The 15286-nt window shown below is 38.7% G+C and overlaps 1 protein-coding gene across 3 annotated transcripts in view; it reads right to left on the bottom strand.

The window, feature by feature from the left end:
• LOC118374600 (metabotropic glutamate receptor 4-like) overlaps nt 1-15286 on the bottom strand; it is a 318221-nt gene that overhangs the window by 65803 nt on the left and 237132 nt on the right. For all 3 annotated transcript variants that reach the window (XR_008144147.1, XM_052526507.1, XM_052526508.1), the window contains exons 4-6: nt 9146-9281; nt 8230-8384; nt 7278-7418 (exon numbers count right to left, since the gene is read on the bottom strand). Coding sequence is in view for 2 of the 3 variants with exons in the window: in XM_052526507.1 (XP_052382467.1) it covers nt 7278-7418; nt 8230-8384; nt 9146-9281 (432 nt within the window). In the remaining variant the exon portion in view is untranslated. The remainder of the gene's footprint in view (nt 1-7277; nt 7419-8229; nt 8385-9145; nt 9282-15286) is intronic.

The raw sequence follows: 15286 nt of genomic DNA, 5'->3' as shown, positions 1-15286 counted from the left end.
GGGTTGTTTGGGGGAGAATTGTTTTTGCTACAGAACAAGATTGACGGTCTTGTGTGTAAGCATAAATCTACGAGGGAAATTAGTCTCAGTATAGGGGGGTCTGTTTGGACAATAATGTAGTTTTGAGTTTTGATGCATTATGATCAAACCTTATGTACATGGAAATATCTTGTATTTTCACCCATTGCAGACCTCATATCTATGGATTTAAAGCATTCCAGCAGGAGAATACTGTAAAACATTTTCTTTATTAATTTCACATATAATCAAATCTAATTGTATTGGCCACGCCCACAGTTTACAGCAGGTATACAAGGTGCAGCAAAATGCTTGTGTGCTAACTACCTTAACTATTGTAGTACAATAATCAATAATAAAGACTCAGATAACAATAACAAGTAATAGAAGAGGTACTATGCCTAGTAATATAATAGGTACTATGCCTAGTAATAGAATAGGTACTATGCATAGTAATAGAATAGGTACTATGCCTAGTAATAGAATAGGTACTATGCCTAGTAATAGAATAGGTACTATGCATAGTAATGGAATAGGTACTATGCCTAGTAATAGAAGAGGTAGTATGCCTAGTAATAGAAGGGGTACTATGCATAGTAATAGAAGAGGTAGTATGCCTAGTAATATAATAGGTAGTATGCCTAGTAATAGAATAGGTACTATGCCTAGTAATAGAATAGGTACTATGCATAGTAATATAATAGGTACTATGCCTAGTAATAGAATAGGTACTATGCCTAGTAATAGAAGAGGTAGTATGCCTAGTAATAGAATAGGTACTATGCATAGTAATAGAATAGGTACTATGCCTAGTAATAGTATAGGTACTATGCCTAGTAATAGAATAGGTACTATGCCTAGTAATAGAAGAGGTAGTATGCCTAGTAATAGAATAGGTACTATGCATAGTAATATAATAGGTAGTATGCCTAGTAATGGAATAGGTACTATGCCTAGTAATAGAAGAGGTAGTATGCCTAGTAATAGAATAGGTACTTGCAGAGTAATAGAATATGTACTATGCCTAGTAATAGAATAGGTACTATGCCTAGTAATAGAATAGGTACTATGCCTAGTAATAGAAGAGGTAGTATGCCTAGTAATATAATAGGTACTATGCCTAGTAATATAATAGGTACTATGCCTAGTAATAGAAGAGGTAGTATGCCTAGTAATATAATAGGTAGTATGCCTAGTAATAGAATAGGTACTATGCCTAGTAATGGAATAGGTACTATGCCTAGTAATAGAAGAGGTAGTATGCCTAGTAATAGAATAGGTACTTGCATAGTAATAGAAGAGGTACTATGCATAGTAATAGAAGAGGTACTATGCATAGTAATAGAAGAGGTAGTATGCCTAGTAATAGAAGAGGTAGTATGCCTAGTAATATAATAGGTAGTATGCCTAGTAATAGAATAGGTACTATGCCTAGTAATAGAATAGGTAGTATGCCTAGTAATAGAATAGGTACTATGCATAGTAATAGAATAGGTACTATGCATAGTAATAGAAGAGGTACTATGCATAGTAATAAAATAGGTACTATGCAGAGTAATAGAATAGGTACTATGCAGAGTAATAGAATAGGTACTATGCCTAGTAATATAATAGGTACTATGCCTAATAATAGAATAGGTACTATGCCTAGTAATATAATAGGTACTATGCATAGTAATAGCCTGATATGTACACGGTATGATATTCAGTATAGATAAGGAATGTGCTATGTCAACTATGTCGGTATTGAAACATATTTATTTGAAATGTTTGGAAATTTTGGGCTATAGTTGCAGCTCTCTCTGGTAATTTGTTTCATGGAAAGAATTGATTCTTGATTTTCTCTGCAGAAACCGTGTTGCATCACTCTACTTCATTCCTCTTGCAACGCTGTCCTGATATTGGTGCCAGACAATTTTCTGATCTTAGCAGAACCACTTCAACTCAAAAGCTTGCTAGCACCAAATCGATAGTTCTCTTTCAGTCATCTTTCATCTGCCATATATCAGTTTGCCACAGCAAAAAACTAAAGCTTATGCATCTATGAAATAAATAAAGCACCAGGTTACGGCTGTGATAATTGTGGTAAACTGTGGTAATTGAGCACCGCATGCACCAAAATTGGACAGACACATCGAAACCTTAGGACTATAAGGTTCTATCTGCAAAAACTGTTGTGGCTGGCTTCTGGGTTAAGTGGGCATTGTGTCAAGAAGCAGTGCGGCTTGGCTGAGTTGTGTTTCACAGGACGTTTGGCTGTCAACCTTCGCCTCTCCCAAGTCCGTACAGGAGTTGCAGCAATGAGACAAGATTGGAACTACCAATTGGATACCACGAAATTGGGGAGAAAAAGGGTAAAGTAAATAAATAGATGATTCTGAGATAATTGGCTTTGAAGTTCTGAACCCTCATTGGTTTTAATTGTTTTAGCCATTTCTATCGTGTATTATTTTGACCTTAACATGAAATGGTGTATAATATAGGTAGAGAACATTGAACAGAACAATGCTATGTCAATAACTACATTTTTGACAAATATCCAGATAGAACCTTTTAGCCCCAAGTTCTCTAAATATTGCCACAGGTTGGCTGATGCGGTTGGGCTGTGGGTCAGCCCAGGAGCGAGAGAGGGAGTGATATAGTATATCTCTCTCAGGCTGAGGTATGGTGGCCCACACACACACACACACACTTGGTATTGCCTCTCTTTCCTAGCAAAGCCTCTCATCTCATTGCAGAGTCGGAGCACGCCCACGCACTCCCAAGGCTGGCTCGCTGCCTTCAGAGAAATCCTTTCAGACTAGGAGCAGCAGCACAACAAGGTCGTGTCCCTCTACCAGGGTGCCACAGAAAGGAGTTAGTGATTCTGGGTCGGCTCTGACCCTGTTAACCTCTGCATGCTCGGGTTTGGCACCAGGCCACATCTCCCTTCATCGTCGATAAAAACATGAACTTCATCCATAGTCAATCTTCATCCATTTTTTCACATGAGAACATCTCCCCCTATGTGTGCCTTGGGAAATGTAGGATGTTTAAGTTGATGAACATTCCCAATTCGTCTGTCCTGAAGTTGCCAACTCAAAACCTGCAAGCTGGAACACATGGATAAAAAACAGGATCTTGTAAATATTTTACAAACTGTTCATTAGAGACACGTGAGAGCATTTTGGATCTCATATGACGTAAGTTTGGTGAATTAAAACCATAACTTATTGTGGTAATATCACATGGTTATGGCAAAGGACTCAGCCATTGTGTCTGTGTTGCTATGCTGCTTGCTGTGTGTTGCTATGCTGCATGCTGTTCTCCCCTGTATTAATTAGACAGAGGCATCAAACCCCAGGAAAGGGAGCTGGGACCCGTTCTACCTTCCTGCTCCTCTCCACATTAATCAATATCAGCTGTGTATTTCACTCATTCACAGATAAAAGACTAGTCTACCAGTCACTCACACGCTCGCTCTCTCTTTGATCACTGTGAGCACACAGAGCCCTCCCAGGACATTGATTATTCTTCACTCATACCCCATGTGGTCTGCTTAGCACCTTGAAGACAGGTGCAAAGCCTTCGCCAGCACCACCAGAGGCACCTGGAGAATTCCTGAAACGTTGCACGTTGAGAGGGGATTGCAAAGCCAAAGAAGTTTATGACTTTCTGCTATGTCAACAAACTTCCACACAGCCTTAGAAAAACAACACCCCATCATATTTCTGGCAAACTGAGCTGTGCAGGCAAGGTATTTAACTCAGACTGTCACTCACATAAATCCTTCACAGCCTTTTCACATGACAAAGCTCTTCATCAGATCTTCATCTTATCTGGATTTTTCTCCGCACATTTAGCTATTTTAGCATTTTGTTCACCCCAAGCAATGAGCAAAATGATCATTAATTTGGTTCTCTCAGGCACCTGAACTAGTTGGATGTGTCTATTTATCCATATGTATTGATTAGTCCTGTACAATACTCATAGAAAGTGGATATTTTATTTATTTAACTAGGCAAGTCAGTTAAGAACAAATTCTTATTTACAATGACAGCTTACCAGGGAACAGTGGGTTAACTGCCTTGTTCAGGGGCAGAACAATAGATGTTTACCTTGTCAGCTCAGGGATTCGATCCAGCAACTTTTCAGTTACTGGCCCAACGCTCAAAACACTAGGCTACCTGCCACCCTGATTAGGCATGAACGTGCCTCACAATGGGCAAATATAAACAACTAAAGACACATTATCATTTTTAGAGATAGGTTAGTGCTACTGTAGCTAACAAAATGTGTAGAATCGATTCCTAACTAACTGTAAGCAATTTTAGGTAGCTAGCAAATCCTCTTGCTAAACGTGAGGTGAAACAATTGACCTATTTACTGTTAATTAGCTAGTGCAAATCTCTTTGCTAGCAAACGGGACAATGTCTCCAAAACTGCTGGGTGTCTATACCAATGTTTACATTTTGACATTCTTGATGTCTCCACTTTCCAAGCACATTGTAACTTTTTAGATGAAAAAGACAGGGCAGGCTTCCAACTGTCTTGTCATGACATCCATATGAGACCAAGGCTTCAGCCACAGGGAGCAATGCAGATGTCAAGAAGTGTCAAAGAATAACATTCTGGCACACATGATTTACCCACTCACAATAACATGCCTGTTGAGTTTGTATCACTATTCCAGAGCAGCTATGCCATAATTTATGCGGTAAATGTGTAAATGGAATGCAGACTGTTCCATTGACCAGTCTGGTGCACATTCAACAAATCTGATCAAACAAAGTGGATATTTGTCAAATCCATCATGATTTATGTATTGTAACAGGCCCACAATGTTATTTTTTTGCTGCATAACATTTAGAAGTTCTCCCTTTTCAGGTTTAGAGGAAGTTAAAGTATATACAAACTCCTGTTTGTATACATAAATTGTTGGTGGTAGTCAAAGTATTTTTTAACTGTAGGGCAGTGGATTGGTGATGATGACATTAACATATGTTGGGGTTGACAACCATACAAATTTTATATGCTGATTTTTACCTCATCATAGTGTGAAATACACATATAAACAATAGCCTAAATGCAGGCTAATTTTGTTGGGGGGCAATGAGGAGAATAGGGATCTTTCCCCATTGGCCCTTTCCCTCACACGTTTCCATGGCAATTCCATTGTTTTGGTCAGTCCGATTGACCTCTTTACTCCATCTACGCCTCAAGACCAATCTATCTCAGTGTGTAACGCCCATGCATGGATGAGTTGATGAGTCAATGAGCTGATGAGTCAAGGTTGATGTCCCAGTTCCCCAACCCTTCCTCCTCCAGGTCCTTCTAGTGAATGAAGTCATCAAGCAAGCTTAGTTCAACATTAAAAGACAATGTGACTGAGACTGACACAAAGCCTGTCCTTCAGTTTGCAATTTATATCTCTCCAATCCCTACTCAGATCGTTCAGCTTATTGCTGACTTGTCATAGTGGAAATTACAAACATTAGAAGCCTTTTAATCCTTGAATACTATTTGCATGTATTGCTGCAGAGGAAAAGTATCTGTGACAATAGTGATCAAATTAAGATAAAGATCTGTAGCTATATCCTTGGCTATCTGAAAGGGCGTTTTCTTCTCGCAGATCTTTTCTTCACACGGAGCCAGTTCATCCATGAAAAAGCAAAGGAGTAGATAGTGGCACTGAGAGGATGTGACTGGCATTAGTCTTCTGTTTAGACTGATGATATTGATCTGTTGAAATCTTATTTTGCCATATTTTTCCCAATAGATACCTAAGACATGTCTGCTTACTGACCTCACACCGTTGCTGATTTTTGAATTACTGGCCTGGGTGAGGAGAGATGGCCTCTAATCCACTTGTAGTTAGTTTCCAGTTGGATGCCTTGCTACACTCCCAGAAACAGCAGTGCAAGCCTAACGACTTAAAACCCAAACAGTACCTAATAGAAAACAAAAGGGAAGGAAGTTCTTCTGTTCGTGCAGCCTTTGACAGTTTTGTAGTATATTGCGAGAATTTGATTGCTTGTTCCATGTAGCAGTGTGATTAAACAAACACACATTTACAATGTATTCCGTTTGTTGGCTTCTACTGAAAGCCAATTAGAACATGACTATGAATTATGCTCGCTTCATGAATTTTAAGGATGTACATTTGCTACATGTGAATTGAATGTATGTGAATGCCTATTATATGATACAGTATGTTGTGTTCCTTCATACACTGTATTTATGTCAGTAACTTCATTTTATAATTGAATGACTGTCCAAACCCAAGACAAAAAAAAACATGATTTGAGGGGATTTTCACAAAATGTAATCCATAGAATCGTCCTTTGGAGGAAGGATGTTTACATATATTTGACATGTGTATCTAAAAGCATACTTGAGTAATAATTCATCAAAGTTGGCATATTTATGACATTTTGGCCTTACCCAGGCCTCTTAAGACTCATTATATATGAATATATGACAACAGAAATCACAATAGGAATCCTTTGATTTTAAACACGTAGGTAATAATGAGACTATATTAGCATTTAGCTGTTAATTGCATTTCAGACCATTATCATACCACTAGCCTTATGTCACATACAGTTGGATTCTTAGAACACCTAGAGAGAAAGTATTGAGCTCCATGTCAAGATTGAACGCCTGGGGTGAATTTGTGACGATCAAACAATCTCCAGGACACTAAGACAGAACATACCAGGACACATCTGGATAGCATATGGCATTAATCCTGGAAGTAGAGATGTTTAACCACACAGACCTGCGACTACCCTGTTCTGTTGCCATCTCCAGGTGGGAGGACAGGCAAACGGTCTACTCAGCCAAAACACAAGGCCCAAATAATACCTCATCGTCATCATTTTTAATCTAGCTCATGTTGTACCTATAGCTTTCGATGGTGTACAAAATGTCCTCATGTATCATAAGCCAAGGGCCACATCATTCTATGATAAGGACAGAGGGTTTTCCTGGTTCAGTCACATGGTCAGGAACAGCTGTTCCTACCTGTGAAACTTAACCATTTTCTAAAGATAGTTGAGATCAGTAGAGATGCAATGTGGGCCTGTAACCGAAAGTTTGAATCGCTGAATGGTTTGAATCCCTGAGCTGACCAGGTAAAAATCTGTCATTCTGCCCCTGAACAAGGCAATTAACTCACTGTTCCCCTGTAAACCGTCATTGTAAATAAGAATTTGTTCTTAACTGACTTGCCTAGTTAAATAAAGGTAGAAAAGAAAAGGAAAGGAGAATTGTCTTACTTGTACATTTCTTCAGCCCGGACCCTTTCTTCACAGCGTGTCGGCTCAACTTGCAGGCGAAGTTGTTCTCCCAGAACTCAGCAAACCAGATATTCCTCCTGTTGTTCTCCAGTGTGCGGCTGATGAAGTAACGATCAAACCCTGGAAGAGATCGATCACATCGTTGTCATCATCAGTGCACTCACTCTGGCAACAGTGTCCTTGCCAATACAGTTATTGACATGTGGTGGAATGTAATGGAGCATTGGGGTAACATTTCTTTCTATTTCTTTAACCATGAGTGTATTGATAATGGCTGATTGTGTTATAGGCCAGAGTTGTGGCTTGGTTGGCAGACTGAGTAGATCATGACAGAGGTCTGGACAAGGGGACTGATGCTAGCACAGGACAGTAAATGCTTTATATTTTACAACAGTTTATCGGGCTTGGAAGTGTCCTGTGTTAAAATTAACAAGATCTGGTGAGACTTGTTAACAGAGATATCTCTATGGCGGTATTTACACAAGAAACCCAATTTTGAAAAGTTTCCCAATTATTAGCAAAATATCTGAAAAAACAAAATGAGTGAAGAAAAGATCAGAATTGGTATGCCTATGTACGCTGCCATCTGCTGGCACAATAACGCACTACTGATCCATGTCAACGTCTCGTCTGTAAAATAAACATAATGCTAAATCCATTATTCTGTAATCTACAACAATTTAATTTATCTCAGTCCCTTTATCCTTGTACATTTAGGGAAATCTACACAAGATCTACCAATCAATCAAATCAATCAAAGCCAATCTAAAAGTTCATAGCAGCAACCTAAAAGCTTTCTTTGTTCACCTTGCATCCCCCCAACAATTAATTAATTAATCAAGCAAGCAATCATTCAGTCAATCAACCAAATCAATCTGCCAATCTAAAAGTTTTCCCCAGCAACCTTAAAGATGTCTCTGTTCCCCCTCACCTCTGATGGACTGACGTTTGGGCAGGATGGTGACTGCTCCCTCTGCCATCTCCTCCTGGTGTAACACTGGAGAGATCTTTGAGCCCCAGCTGTCTGAGCCCACCCAGATGAAATGGCCAGTCTGGTTGGCCTTCTTGGCTGCTTGGAGTAGCCGCCTGGTACAAGTGGATAAACACATTTAGCTACCAGTAATACATGTGATATTATGGTAACACTTTCTATGAACCAACTGTTAGGGCTGTACTGCGTTAAGAACTACACAAACAACAATGACTTATATAGTACACTGCGTTCATGATTCAACTTGAATTCACTCATTCTTACATCTGTCCTATCCATAGTGAAGGTGAAAAGGTGATAACTAATTTGGATCCCATTGTATTTGTCTGGCTGGTCTGATTAATACAGAATGTGATGTGTATGTATGGTCTGGTTGTGTTGTGTGCCCAGAGAAATCATCATCATTTTTTTACCAGAAAATGTTAACAATAGCAACAACTATAGCAAATACTTTCTCCAGGTTTTTGGTTTTTCACCTGAGTTTTCTAAAGCAGGTTTATGACAACATTAGTCATCCAAAGCTTATTGCACAGTGGCTGGTAACATTGACTGACGTAAGGACAACGAAAGGCTAAACGATTAAGATAATGTCCAAGTTTATCCTGTTGTCACTAAGATAATGTGTGGAAGCATATTAACATGAGTTACCAACGGAGAATCTAAAAGGGGGAATTATGACAGCGTTCAAACAAGGCACAATGCACAATTTAAATGTCAAGCTTTTTATTTCTGCCGATTGACTCTTCTCCCTTTGATTGATAATATTTCATGCTGCGTATTTCTTATAATGAACATTTGTATGATTTTAGTATATTTCATATTCAACTTGTCAATGCTACGATGATAATACCCTTACCTGATATCATCCTCATTGGCGAAAATAATGACCACCCTTGCATTTGGGTTTTCTCTTAGTCTGCGAATGACCTTATCAAACTCTCCCTGTTTCGGCTCCCGGGGAATCTTGACCGACTGAGAGATGCACACACCTCCTACAACAGAGAGAAAGAAAACACAAAGCAGTTGAGTGGCAGGTTAAGTGCTGGATTGGAAGGTTTTCATTTTCACAGAAGCTCAGCTTGACTCAGTACACTCTTAGAAAAGAAGGTGCTATCTAGAACCTAAAAGGGTTATTTGGCTGTCCCCATAGGAGAACCCTTTGAAGAACCCTTTTGGGTTCTATTTAGGACCATTTCCAAAGAGGGTTCTACCTGGAACCAAATATGTTTATCCTATGGGGAGAGCCAAAAAGTTTTTTTTTCTAAGAGTGTAGATCACCAGTAAGTGCAGAACTCTCAACAACATTGTTCTCTCTGAGGTTTGTGACTGTATGAATCCTTCGGCTTCACTAAATCCACCTGCTGTGAAAACATTTGCATCTGATGCTCAGTTACTGCCCAGTGGGGGGCAGAGAGGAAATCTGACACATAGGACTTCACTTGATCCATGTTCATTTTGAAGATACCCTTACCAAGGACATCTTTAATCAACACACTTAAACCACGGGGAGGAGAACAGCTTCAAATGAAATATGGAAATTAGAGACCCACTATACCAAAGCAGAAATACACACAAGGTGATGATGAAAGCAATGACAGACGTCACATATTAAAACAATATTTGCAAGTAGTAAATGTTATGGTAATTAGATAGCAGTAGGACAATAGGGTTAGAATCGGTGGTGTGTATTCATGGATGCCAAAACACCCCCCAAGGGAGGCCAGCTTGGATTTGCCTTCACAACAACCAAATCATCTCCTAAGCAAAACTTCACCATTGTCCAAAAAATGTGTCTAGATATCGACCCTTTCCTAAACCATGGCTGGAGATGGGCATTAGAACTTGCAGTTTTGACTTAATTCTCTGTACAGGCCAAGGATTCAGACGTCGATTCTGATCTAACCATAAATTCATATGTTGCGCCACTGGCCTGAGGTGATAGAGGTTCAATATGTAGCCTGGATGTAGCCTAGTAGGCTCACGCTAGCTAGCTAACTTAGCTGGTTCATTGTTGCCCATGCGAGGATGTCAGGCTAGCAAGTATTTTAGCTAGGTAGCCTAAGAAAACTAAAACTAAAAGCGTACAGAGCAATAGACCGTTTTGCCAACGTGAAAGAGAATGGGACGGCATTGGTGTTCAACTATTCTACAAGTGTGTGCGCATGCACGCATACACACAGAGACAGACAGAAATCAGTATCATGGACAACCACAAGATATTTAGCATCATTGATTGAACTAAATAGTTTTGGGCATCTTACATTTGTTTGTACTGTGTATTAAACCAAGCATATATAGCCTTGTTGATTCGATTATGTTTAAATGTATACGTTGAAATGGTGTAGCAGAGGCAGTGCTCCTGTTGTCTTTTTGCTGACTTGGGGTAACTCTCTGTGGTTCTAAATCAGTAGTTGTTTAGTAAACTGTCGAAAACATTAACTGACCATGCTGTAGGTGATATAACTGTTTGTGACATGCAATATTTGCTTTGTGAACCTCACCGGATAGATGTTGTTCTCCGGTTTTGTGATGAAACAAACATATGCATAGTTGAATTTACTCCGCCACCATGAGACTGTTGTCTGTTTGTTGTCATAGCCTTATTGTATATCATGGTAGCATAAGAACAAATGGGTTATAGAACAAACAATGCAATTATCACAACATAGGTTGTAATATGACTTTTTTACTGGCTTGGCTTTCCCCAGTGATTTTACTCACGCACCGCTACTAGCTACCAAACGGCCTAACAAAAGAAGCTATTTGGACATAAATGATGGACATTATCGAACAAAACAAATATTTATTGTGGAACTGTGAGTCCTGGGAGAGCATTCTGATGAAGATCATCAAATGTAAATTAATATTTATAATGCTCTTTATGACTAATGTTGACTACCCAATATAGAGGATATCTTTTTGGCTGCTTTGTTGTCTGAACGCTGTACTCAGAGTATTGCACGTTTTTTTTATTTTATCTGACACAGCGGTTGCATTAAGGACAAGTATATCTCTAATTCCATGTATAAAACTTGTATTTTCATCAACATTTATAATGACTATTTCTGTAAATAGATGTGGCTCTCTGCACAATCACCGCATGTTTTAGAACTACTGAAAATAACGCGCCAACGTAAAATTTGATTTGTTTATATAAATATGCACTTTATCGAACAAAACATACATGTATTGTGTAACATGAAGTCCTATGAGTGTCATCTGATGAAGATCATCAAAGGTTAGTGATTCATTTTATCTCTATTTGTGCTTTTTGTGACTCTCTTTTGCTGGAAAAATGGCTGTGTTTTTCTGTGAGTTGGTGGTGACCTAACATAATTGATTGTGGTGCTTTCGCTGGATTAACAAGAATTTTATCTTTAAAATGATGTACAATACTTGTATGCTTGAGGAATTGTAATTATGAGATTTTTGTTGTTTTGAATTTGGCGCCCTGCACTTTCACTGGCTGTTGGCGAGGTGGGACGCTACCGTCCCACATATCCCAGAGAGGTTTTAAGATAACGCCAGGTGCAGATGAGACAGGATGAACCAAAAGTTGCTTATGATGCTCTTTGATCTGCCTGAGAGGGGTGGATCTAAGCATTCTTAGTGTCCTATACAAGATGTCTGTTGTTCATTGTTAGGGAAGCTCTCTACAACACAACTTAGAGTGTGAGGTTGACAGTTTCATTATTTCAATAATTAATTGATATTAAATAAAGATGATTGTTTGAAGAAATGACCAAGTCATGTGTTACACCTGTGCTGGATCCAGTTGTTGTTAATAGTCACCTTTCAGTGGATGAGTGTCTTTCAGAACCCCTCCTATAATCCCACCTGTTGTGTTTGATTGTTGTCAGTGACTCTTTGTTCCCCCTTCTGTTTGAGCGACAATATTTGGATTTCTTGCTGGGGAACGTAACAGTTACGCTAACTGACTGACATTATTATGAAATGTAAAAGATCTCCTAAACCTGTGTTAATCTCAGACCTTATTTCTGGTGTTTATCCCAAAACCCTATACTTTCCCCTTTTATTTTCCCCATAGGAATGGCTGAACGAATCAGAAGTAACTCATTTACGTTATTTAGGACTAAAAGATGGTGAGATCTATTAATCACAGGGGAATTTCCTCACCAAGAAAATGGGAATTATAATTGAAATGAAAATAGAATATCATGCATGTCAAAATAGTTTGTGCACCGAGCAACCTACTGTTAAGATATTCCATTACACAGAATCATTCTCATTCCCACTGAAATGCACTGCTGTGAGCAACTGCTTATGTTTTCATTCCATTTTCAGGACTCCAGAATTGCTTTGTGTATAATGTCACCCTTTTTTCCAGCACATAATGATCTACAGTTCTAATTGCATACAGTGAAACTACTGTTTCTTATTCTCAAAATGTTTGTTGTCAGCAGCTGAAGTAAACAGTGAAAAGAAATGGGCTTAAATGAGGGCCTTCAGAAAGAATTCACATGTTTGTGTAACAGCCTGAATTTAAAATGGATGAACTTTACATTTTGTGGCCTACCCACAATACCCCATAATGTCCCCATGAAGTGGAATTGTGTTTTTACAAATTAATTAAAAATGAAAAACTGAAATGTCTTGAGTCAATAAGTATTCAACCCATTGGTTATGGCAAGCCTAAATATGTTCAGGAGTACAAATGTGTTTAACAAGTCACATAAATAAGTTTCATGGACTCTGTTTGCAATAATAGTGTTTAACATGATTTTGGAATAACTATCTCATCTCTGTACCCCACACAGTACATACAATTATCTGTAAGGTTCCTCAGTTGAGCAGTGAATTTCAAACCACAAAGACCAGGGAGTTATTCCAGTGCCTCACAAGGAAGGGCACCTATTAGTAGATGGGTAAACATAAAAAAATGGACATTTTAATATCCTTTGAGCAGGGTGAAGTTATTAATTACACTTTGGATGGTGTATCAATACACCCAGTTACTACAAGGATATTAACTAAGCTGCCTGCCATCCAGGACCTCTACACCAGGCAGTGTCAGAGGAAGGCCCTAAACATTGTCAAAGACCCCAGCCACCCCAGTCATAGACTGTTCTCTCTACTACCGCATGTCAAGCGTTAACGGAGTGCCAAGTCTAGGACCAAAAGGCTTCTCAACAGTTTTAACCCCCAAGCCATAAGACTCCTGAACAGGTAATCAAGTGGCTACCCGGACTATTTGCATTGTGTGCCCCCCCAACCCCTCTTTTAGACTGCTGCTCTCTGTTTATCATATATGCCTAGTAACTTTAACTATACATTCATGTACATACTACCTAAATTGGCCCGGCCAACCAGCGCTCCCGCACATTGGATAACCGGGCTATCTGCATTGTGTCCCGCCACCCGCCACCCACCACCCACCACCCGCGACCCCCTCTTTTATGCTACTCCTACTCTCTGTTCATCATATATGCATAGTCACTTTAACCATATCTATATGTACATACTACCTCAATCAGCCTGACTAACCGGTGTCTGTATGTAGCCTCGCTACTTTTATAACCTCGCTACTGTTTTTTCACTCTCTTTTTACTGTTGTTTTTATTTCTTTACTTACCTATTGTTCTACTAACACCTTTTTTGCACTATTGGTTAGAGCCTGTAAGTAAGCATTTCACTGTAAGATGTATTCGGCGCACGTGAAAAATAAACTTTGATTTGATTTGAACTCTGTTGCTAGAGATGAAGGCAACCAATCAGGGATTTCACTTTGAGGCAAATCGGTACTTTAATAAAACAGTTAGAGTTTAATGATTATAGCGGGCAAGAACTCTATAAACAAAGGGGCTGGAAGACAGGACCCCAACATCTGATAATGGTGATGAGTATAAAATAAAAGAGTTTTAAGGTCCAAGCAATAGTTTAATAGCTGTCATAGGAAACTGAGCATGGATCAACACCACTGTAGTTACTCCATAACACTAACCTTAATGACAGAGTGAAGAGAAGGAAGCCTGTAAAGAATAAACATATTCCAAAACATGCATCATGTTTGCGATAAGGCACAAAAGTAAATCTGCAAAAAGGTCAAAAAGGTATGCCTGTCATCAGCAAGGAGTACGTCGTTTTTTTGTTGATAACAACAAACAGAATGGAGCTACGCACAGGCAAAATCCTAGAGGATAACCTGCTTCAGTTTGCTTTCCAACAGACACTGGGAGACAAATGTACCTTTCAGCAGGACAATAACCTAAAACACAAGGCCAAATATACAATTGAGTTGCTTACCAAGATTACATTAAATGTTCCTTACTGGCCTAGTTACAGTTTAGACTTAAATTGGCTTGAAAATCTATGGCAAGACTTGAAAATGGCTGTCTAGCAATGATCAACAACCAGTATTAAAAAAATATTACGTGCAAATATTGTACAATCCAGGAGTGCAAAGCTCTTAGAGGTTTACCCCGAAAGACTGCCAGCTGTAATTGCTGCCAAGGGTTATTCTAACATGTATTGACTTAGGGGTATGAATACTTATGTCAATTAGATATTTCAGAATTGCATTTCCAAAGAATTTGAAAAAATAAATGTGAAAAATATTCTATAAACTTGTTTTCACTTTGGCATTTAGGGGTATTGTTTGTAGATGGGTGAGACACTCTTTCAACTATTTTAAATGCAGTCTGTAACACAATCAAATGTGGAATAAGTCAAGGGGTAATACTTTCTGAAGCCGCTGTGTAATACACGTAGAATATGATGTATTCTCTAAATATGATTAAATATGAATAAAGATAATGAAATGTTTCACATCAGCACTCCACTACCCATACATTAAACTGTATACAGTGCCTTGAAAAAGTAATTTCCCCCTTTCTGATTTTCTCTATTTTTCCATATTTTTGATATTGCATCTTATCAGATCTTTAACCAAAACCTAATATTATATAAAGGGAACCTGAGTTTGCAAATAACAAAACAAATTGATACTTATTTAATTTAATTAACAAAGCTATGCAAC

The sequence above is a fragment of the Oncorhynchus keta genome, chromosome 10 (genome assembly GCF_023373465.1).
Source record: "Oncorhynchus keta strain PuntledgeMale-10-30-2019 chromosome 10, Oket_V2, whole genome shotgun sequence".
NCBI lineage: Eukaryota > Metazoa > Chordata > Actinopteri > Salmoniformes > Salmonidae > Oncorhynchus > Oncorhynchus keta.
The sequence above is the reverse complement of the archived record's forward strand: the minus strand, read 5'-3'. Positions and strand labels throughout refer to the sequence as shown.